The sequence below is a fragment of the Rhinopithecus bieti genome, unplaced genomic scaffold (genome assembly GCF_001698545.2).
Source record: "Rhinopithecus bieti isolate Rb0 unplaced genomic scaffold, ASM169854v2 scaffold_11488, whole genome shotgun sequence".
NCBI classification, from domain to species: domain Eukaryota; kingdom Metazoa; phylum Chordata; class Mammalia; order Primates; family Cercopithecidae; genus Rhinopithecus; species Rhinopithecus bieti.
The window spans coordinates 632,606-641,576 of NW_016806879.1; the positions used below are offsets into that span (position 1 = coordinate 632,606).

Consider the following 8,971-nt stretch of genomic DNA (forward strand, 5'->3'; position numbering starts at 1 on the left):
GTAAAAATAGGTTCCCTTACTTAAAACCCTTGAGAACAAGGAGCCCTCTGGTTATGTACATTTGTGGAAAAGAAGACAGAATCACGTTTTAATTTTAGGAGATTCACTTTGACATGGATAAGGAGAACGTATTGCAGCAGGGCTTCACAGAGCCTAGGAGACAATTTAGGAGATTTCAATCTAAGTTGTGAAGGACGCAGACCAGACTATGATGGTTACTACATGATAGGAAAAAAGAGATTTGCAGAGGTGATGCTGTAGCCATGGAGGGAATAAAACTTACTGCACGACTAGAAGGCAGTAGGAAGGGGAGACGTTTTTGGCTGATTCATGTTCCCCCCAAAAAACATCTACAGCCTAATCCCTGAAATCTGTGACTGTTCCATTACATGAAAAAAAGCACTTTGCATACGTGATCAAGTTAAAGACGATGAGACAGGGACATTATTCTAAATAATCTGGTGGTCCCTAAACCCAACCTCTGTACTTTGTAATTAAAAGGCAGAGAAGGATTTGACATGGAAATAACAACAGAAAAAAAACTATCATGGAGAAAGAGGTTACAGTGATGTGGCCACAGGACCAGGACAGTCAGCAGCCCAGAAGCCATTAGCAGCCCTTCGTGATCTCTCCCTGAGAGCCCCCAGAGGGAGCAGAGTCCTGCTGCCCCCTAGCCTCCCAGCAGGGATGTTAATGTTGGGCTTCTGATCCCCAGAGGTGTCAGAAAATCAGTTGTTTTAAGCCACCAAGCTTGCAGATGTTTGTTCCAGCAGCCACAGAACACCAAGAAGCTGTTGGGTCTCCCTGTGTCCTGGTTAGGAGACTTGCTGGGGGGGTGCATTAGCCTGGATGGGCTCATGGAAGGGAGAGCAGGCTGCGGGAGGACGCTGTGCTCAGTTTCACATCCTGCTCCTGGAATGACTGTAGAGTGCACGCTTGGAGCTGTCCAGTTGGCAGGGGGTGCTGGTCTCTGGAGCTCTTGGGAGAGCTGGAGAGATAGAATTTGCCTCAGGTGCTGGTGAGGGTGCAGACACTGAGGAGTGCCCTGAGTGTGGGAAGTGAAAAAATGTGAACTCCATGTTGAAACCTGGAGATGCTCCCAACTTGTGATAAATTAGGAAATAAACATGACAGGGCAGAGAAACCGTAGTGCAGAGGTGGCACCGAGCAGGCTGACTTTCGGTCCTAAAGGACATCACACTAGGGCCACTGCTGGGTGGGAACCCCAGGCCTGGACACCCAGGCAGGCTGGGGGTTCCCTCAGTACAAGGCCATCAGAAACGTTGTAATTCCTGTGTCCTCCTTAACATGGTTTTCATTTAGGGCCACAGGATAAGGAATGGCTAAGGAATGCAGGATGATTCCTATCAAATATTTCCCTCTGGGATGCCTGGACTCCGGCCCCATTGGTAACAGGACCTGGTTCTCTGGAGCTAATTATCACCCACAACAAAAGGCCGTTCCCCTATAAAAGCCACCCTTGACTCAAGGCCTGAGACTGCAGGATCATAACAAGACCAGTGGAGACCTGCAGGGCAAGTGATTTATTAGAGCAAGACGTTGAAACCTTTACATTCTGCAGTGACGATCAGGGTATCATTGAAAGATGGTGGAAACTAGCATTAAAAAGTTTTTACATCTCAGCGATCACATTTCTCTGCTATTTTTTCCTGAAATAGAAAAGGAAAGAAAGGAAGGTGAGGTTGGTCATGCGGCTCCTGGAGACAACATGTTAACATCCAAGTGGCCGATGGAATTCTGCTCCCAAAGACAATTGGAAGGGCGGAGGCAGGAACCCAGTGTGCGTGGGAAACCAGGGCCTAGACCTGGGGGCTTCATAGCATGCATGCCGGTGAGGGAGCAGCCTTTCCTTGACAGGCCAATAGCCCTGGGGGCACCCAAGTGTGAGGCCCAGGGTCCTCATGGAGGGGGAAAGAAGGGGTGGACAGAGCAGCCACAGGTTATTGTCTGGGCTGTCCCAGGACTTGGAGTCTCCTGTTTCCTGCAATGAGGGACCCAGGGCTGAGAGGCTGGTAGGGCTGAGAGGGCCTCTGGGAAGCTTGGCTTCCAGGAGACTCCAGCCTCCCCATGTGGGAATTCTGCCTCAGGACCCGAGCACCCCTCAGTCCTGAGCCTGCACCTTCCATGAGCATTTGCAGCTAAACCTCAGGACAGCAACCCAGAGGCAGCCAGGCTGAGAGGCCCCTGGAAAACCTCTGATTTCTTGAGAAAGACAAAGTGAGAGCATCCCACTTCCATGGCACTGCGGGAGGTGGAGTAGCGAGGGTCTCGGCCCACTGGCTGTGGTCAGGAGAGCATCGTGAGTGAGGAGGGGAGCGTGGAGTCTGAGGAGCTGGGAGGAGCTCCTTCCTGGCTCTGCAGAAGCTGCAGAGAAGCCCAGCCCTCCAGTGCTGCCTCTGCAGGAGCCTCTGCTCTAGGTCCCTCCCTGCCTTCCTCTCCCTGTTCAAGGCTCCCACACTCCCCAGTACATTCCACAGTGACTGTGTGAGGGCAGCTCCGCCTCAGGAAAGTCCCCAGGTGGAGAGGTAGTCATACTTGGCCCTTCACCACCCCTGCCTGGGCCCGGGCTCACTCCCCATGTCCTCAGCACACTCTGGGGACATGGCATCCAGGCAGGTGACCTGAGGAGGGGGAACATGCAGGAGGCTGTGCGCAGCGCAGTTGAATTCTGCAGGTGAAATGGAAGCACCCACCCTGTGGCCCTGAGTGACTCTCTCAAGCAGTGAACAGCAAGGCAGGTGCCCCACCACCTGTGTCCCCCGCAGAGCAGCAAGCTGACCTCACTTCACACTGTGCTGCTGACCAGAAGCCTCGATACGAAAAAAGAAAAAGGTGGGTGGATCACCTGAGGTCAGGAGTTTGAGACCAGCCTGGCCAACATGGTGAAACCCCGTCTCTACTAAAAACACAAAAATTAGCTGGACGTGGTGGCAGGCGCCTTTAATCCCAGCTACTTGGGAGGCTGGCGCACAAGAATCACTTGAACCTGGGAGACAGAGGTTGCAGTGAGTCAAAAAAAAGAAAAGAAAGAAATTACCTGGACTTTTTCAATTAAAAGATGTTTCTCAAGCGATATCTGATCTGTGCATTTCTTCACTTCCAAAATGGCTGCTACAGCTTCTGGAGGTGCATCATATTTGGCAAGTTTTAACTTGAACACGGGTTCATTAATGAATAAGAAGCCTGAGATCTCAGAAAAAAGAGCTGGGCAGACCACAGCATTGGCTGCAACACAAGAATAAAAATACTCTTTATGTTAGAAAAAGTCGATTTTTTTTCATGGCTGCCTAATGGCTACCAGACATCACCCCCTGGGATCCGTGTTTCCACACCGTTATTGTGCTGATGACACTGCCAGACCTTCCCGGTGTGATTTCCTCAAGGTCACACAAACAAAGAGAAGAGGTTCGTACCTACAGCTAGACTCTCTTTTATTTTTATTTTTTTCTTTTTTTTGAGATAGAGTTTCGGTCTTGTTGCCCAGGCCAGAGTGCAATGGCGTGATCTTGGCTCACCGCAACCTCCACCTCCCAGATTCAAGCGATTCTCTTGCCTCAGCCTCCTGAGTAGCTGGGATTACAGGCATGCGCCACCATGCCCGGCTAATTTTGTATTTTTAGTAAAGATGGGGTTCCTCCACGTTGGTCAGGCTGGTCTCGAACTCCTGACCTCAGGTGATCCGCCCGCCCCGTCTCTCAAAGCACTGGGATTACAGGCATGAGCCACCGCACTCAGCCTTTTTTTTTTTTTTTTTCCGAGACAGAATATCACTTTCTTAGGCTGGAATGCAGTGGCACAATCTCGGCTCAGTGCAACTTCAGCCTCCTGGGCTCAAGCGATCCTCCCACCTCAGCCCCCCAAGTAGCTGAAACTACAGGTGAATGCCACCATGCCCAGCTAATTTTTTTTTTGTGGGCTATTTATTTATTTATCTATTTATTGTAAATACTGGGTATCGCCGTGTTGCCTGGTCTTAAACTTCTGAGCTCAAGCGATCCGCCCGCCTCGGCTTCCTGAAGTGTTAAAATTACATGACTGACACCTAGTGTTAAAATCTAGGTGTGAGCCATGATGTCTGGCCCACAGCTAGATTTTGACAGCCTTAATCTTACTCCATTCCCATAGCCATTCCCAGAGCCATGGCAGAAGCTCTAACCACCAGTGATTGGAGGAGGCTGGTCAGGGAGGGTGAGCATTGTGCCAAAGGTCAAATGGCTGGGAAGTGGCAAAGCCCAGATTCACCCCAGACCTCACATTACATCCTCTGACACAGATCCTATCCAGGAGCGAAGCTCGGGCAGAAGAATTCCTAACATTTTCCTGCATTTATATTTTATAAAATTTCCTAGGTGCTGGGGAGAAGAAATAGCCCTGAGCTTTCTGAGAGGCTCATTCAACAAGCACAGAAAAAGGTCTGGTGTTTTGGTTTAGTGAAGACTCCTACTCCAGCCCGAATGAGTGGCCTCGGCTCGGAGGAGGGTGCTTCCCAGGGGCTGGTGCTGGACTCATGACTGATGTACTCACCCTGGTAGCAGCAAAGGGCCAGCGTGACCAGCAGGAGACACACCGACAGCCTCATGGTGGCTTATTCTGCTGTGAGCTCAGCTTTCACAAACGATGAGAAATTTGGACTCGACCCCAGAGCAAGCTTTCTGTGATGTGTAGCCACCTACATCTTATCTTAGGGCTGATCTGATGAATAAATATCCCAACTTTTTCCAAATTAGCCGGGCATGGTGGTGGGCGCTTGTAGTCCCAGCTACTTGGGAGGCTGAGGCAGGAGAATCGCTTGAGAGGCGGAGGTTGCAGTGAGTCAAGATCATGCCACCGCACTCCAGCCTGGGCAACAGAGAGAGACTCTGTCTCAAAAAAAATAAAGAGAATGGAGTGTTGAAACAAATCCTCTAGCAAAAAACATAAAAAATATTAAAAAAAAAAAAAATAAATAAAAAAAAAAGAATTTGTTTCAAAAAAAAAAAAAATGTGTGGAAGGAGCCCAGACAATAGCATGAGAGAAGTCGACACAGTATAAACAAAGTGGCTTGTGAAGAACATCAGGTAGCCTGGTGAACCTGAAACAGACAGGTGAACATGGTATAATAAAGAAGGGTTTGTGGCTGGAGAACAGGATGGGCCAAATTCAGTGGAGCTTGCTTGCACTTTCCTCTGTGGAAAGTGGAATGGGTGGGAGAGATGTCAAAATAACAGACTTTTCATATCCTTTAGGATAGCTGCTATAAAACAGACACACAAGCTAACTAACAAATTTGAAAATAACATTGTGACAAGGAAGTGCAGAGGTAGCAACCTTAGTGCTCTCTTAGTGGGAATGTAAAATAGTTCAGCCATCATTGAAGAGTATAGGGGCCTCTCAAATTAAAACAGAAAATATCATAGGATCAAGGAATTTCTCCTCTGATGATATGGCCACAAGTACTGAAATCAGGATATTGTAGATATATCGCATGGGCATGTCCTTAAGGATACTATTCACATATGTGAAGAAGGGGAACCAACCCAGTGTTCATCCCCAGATGAATGGATGAAGCAAATCTGGGTATTCATGGAATGGAATCTTATTCAGACTCTAAAGGAAGGAAAATCCAGACACAGGCTGTAGAACTCAATATAGATGGACTACAGTACATTATGCTATATGAAGTAATCCAGTCACAAACACAAATATAGTATGATTCCACTTATGTGTGGTATCTACAGTATCCAAATCCATAGAAACAGAAGTTCGAATAGTGGTTTTCAGAGGCTTTTGGGGGAAAAGATATTGGGAGGTATTGTTTAATGGTAGAGGATTTCAGGTTTCCAAAAAAGTTGCACAATAAAGTGAATGTACTGAATACCGCTGAGGTGCATGACAAGTCGTAAGATGGTACATTTGTAATGTACCAAATGTAAGACAGTATGTTTTACATTTTCGTATCACAATGAAAAAAAATTTAAATCACCTGGGCTTGAAGTAAAAGTCACACCTTCCAAGCACCTGAATTTTGAGCTACCTGCTTCTGTAAAGCCAAGGATTTACAGAAGGCCAAGAAGGCCTTGAGCACATTCTCTTTCCTAAGCCCTTACTTTCTGTTGACTCATTCATTCAACCAACAAACCATTTTTATCCTTGATCACACAAACATTGCCTTGAGTTTATAGAATGGAACGTCCAACAAAATCCAGTCACCAAACTAGCCGTGAGCTGATTCTTTTGGAAACATGCAGGCCCAGAGGGTTGCAAAAACTTCTGTAGTTAATGAGAATAGTGCTAATAAAGAGAGTAGTAATAGTTTTCAGTTTGTATATCTATACCTGCAAAACACAATTTATCATATTCACATTCTTGTTACAAAAGTGTAACATATAAACTATTACATTTCCAATAATATAGTTGAGGCAACTGACTTGCAGAAATAAGAAACCCATCCAGAGCTGCACAGTTTAAAAGCCAGAAGGTCTAACTTAGGTATTGATGGTGTATGAGTTGTGAAGTAGCGAGGTGGTTCTCTCAGTCCAAAATCTGGCACTGTTTACATGTGAGGTGGGCTGGAGGCAGAGGCAGATGGCAGAGGAGACAGTGTGGCAGTTTCTTCCTAAACTGAACATATTCTCACCACAAATTCCAGTAAGTGTGCTCCTTGATATTAACCTAAATTAGTTGAAGTTTAGTTTCCATACAAAAATGTGGACACAGATATTCAAAGAAGCTTGATTGAAAATCATCAAAACAGGAAGCAACTGAGAAGTCCTTTAATACGTGCAGAGATTATTAACCTTTGGTACCTACAGGCAGAAGAATATGATTCACCACCAAGAAGTAATGAGCTATTATGCCATGAAAAGAAAAAAAGGAATCTCAAATGCTTATAACTAAGTGAAAGAAGCCAATCTGAAAGGGTTACCTACTGTAGGATTCCAACCATATGACATTCTGAAAAGCACATATGGAAACGAAGATCTGTTAATGACTAACGTTCATGGGGAGGGAATCATGAAAAGGGAGAGCACGGGGGATTTTTAGGGCAGAGAAACAATTCTGAATTTTAAAAAATTTTTTATTTTCATAGATTTTTGGGAAACAGGTAGTATTTGGTTATATGAGTAAGTTCTTTAGCAGTGATTTGTGTGATTTTGGTGCACCCATCATCCAAGTAGCATACACTGAACTCAATTTATAGTCTTTTATCACTCACCCCCCTCCCACCATTTCCCCCAAGTCCCCAAAGTTCTTTGTATTATTCTTATGCTTCTGCATCCTAATAGTTGAGCTCCCACTTATGAGTGAGTACATGTAATGTTTGGTTTTTCATTCCTAAGTTACTTCTCTTAGAATAATGGTTTCCAGTTCTATCCAGGTTGCTGCTAATGTCATTCTTTCCTTTTATGGCTGCGTAGTACCCCATTATAATATGCATACTACAATTTCGTTTTTTTTTTTTTTTTTTTTTTTTTGAGACCCCGGAGTCTCGCTCTGTCACCCAGGCTGGAGTGCAGTGCTGGATCTCAGCTCACTGCAAGCTCCGCCTCCCGGGCTTTAAGGCATTCTCACTGCTCAGCCTCCCGAGTAGCTGGACTACAGGCGCCGCCACCTCGCCCGGCTAGTTTGTTTTGTATTTTTTAGTACAGAGATGGGGTTTCACTGGTCGTTTAAGCAGGATGCGTCTCGGAATCCTCCTGACCTCGTGATCCACCCGTCTCGGCCTCCAAAGTGCTGGATTACACGGCTGAGCACACCGTGCCCGCCCACTAAAATTTCTTGAATTGTTGATTGATGGGCATTTTGGCTGATTGTATGTTTTTGCAGTCCTGAATTGTGCTGCTACAAAAATGCCTGTGCAAGGATCTTTTCCATATAATGACTTCTTTTCCTCTGGGTAGATACCCAGTAGTAGGATTGCTGGATCAAACGGTAGTTCTACTTCTGGTTATTTAAGGAATATCTACACTGTTTCCCATAGTGGTTGTATTTGTTTGCATTCCCATCAGCAGTGTAGAAGTGTTCCCTTTTCACTACATCTCTGAACAACATCTTTTGGTTCTTTTTGATTTTTTGAATCATTATGGTCTTAATATATTATGGCCCTTCTTGCAGTAGTAAGGTGGTATTGCATTGTGGTTTTGATGTGCATTTCCCTGATCATTAGTGACGTTGAGTATTTTTTCATGTTTGTTGGGCTTTGTATATGTTCTTTCTAGAATTGTCTATTCCTGTCCTTAGCCTCTTTTTTGATGGGATTGTTTGTTTTTTCCTTGCTAATTTGTTTGAGTTCCTTGTAGATTCTGGATATTAGTTTTTTGTTGGATGTATAGATTGAGAAGATTTTCTCCTCTGTGGGTTTCTGTTTACTCTGCTGACTGTTTCCTTTGCTATGCGGAAGCTCTTTAGTTCAATTAAATCCCACCTATTTATCTTTGTTTTTATTGCATTTGCCTTTGGGTTCTTGGTCCTGAAATCTTTGCCTAAGCAAATGTCTAGAAGGGTTTTTCCGATGTTATCTTATACAATGGTTACAGTTTCACGTCCTAGATTTGAGTCCTTGATCCATCTTGAGTTGCTTTTCATTTAAGATGAGAGATGAGGATCCAGTTTCAGTCTCCTACATGTGGCTTGCCAATTATCCCAGCACCATTTGTTGAATAGAGTGCCCTGTGATGGTATATACAGGTCATTACACATTTCTCAGAAATTATAGAATGTAGGACAGCAAGAGGGAACTTTAACATAAGCTGTGCACTTTGGATGAAAATAATTTGTCCAGGTGAGTTCATCAATTATGTATGTCACTCTGGGTTAGGCTTTGAATAATGAGGGAGGCTGTACCTGTGCAGGGGCAGGAGTTATATGTGAACTCTGTATTTTCTACTCAATCTTTTCTGTAAACCTGGATGTACTCCAAAGGAATAGTGTGTTAAAAAACAGAATGATGCAAATTGCAAAAAAAAATGA

The 8,971-nt window shown here is 45.1% G+C and overlaps 1 protein-coding gene across 1 annotated transcript; it reads right to left on the bottom strand.

Moving 5' to 3' along the window:
- Positions 1-1,260: 1,260 nt before the first annotated feature.
- On the bottom strand, positions 1,261-4,600 carry LOC108533628 (secretoglobin family 1D member 2-like). Its single transcript, XM_017878477.1, has 4 exons — positions 4,546-4,600; positions 3,059-3,246; positions 2,594-2,642; positions 1,261-1,433 (listed from the first exon to the last, which is right to left on the bottom strand). Exons 1-4 carry the CDS (start codon positions 4,598-4,600, stop codon positions 1,261-1,263), a joined length of 465 nt encoding a protein of 154 aa, XP_017733966.1.
- Between the last annotated feature and the right edge of the window lie 4,371 nt (positions 4,601-8,971).

Coding starts and splice junctions, on each gene's coding strand:
- LOC108533628 (XM_017878477.1), bottom strand. CDS start 4,600: ATGAGGCTGTCGGTGTGTCTCCTGCTGGTCACGCTGGCCCTTTGCTGC. Junction 2,643..3,058: donor TTTTAATTGAAAAAGTCCAG/GTAATTTCTTTC, acceptor CCCCCTCCTCAG/GTCACCTGCCTGGATGCCAT. Junction 1,434..2,593: donor GTGTGCTGAGGACATGGGGA/GTGAGCCCGGGC, acceptor GGTGATAATTAG/CTCCAGAGAACCAGGTCCTG.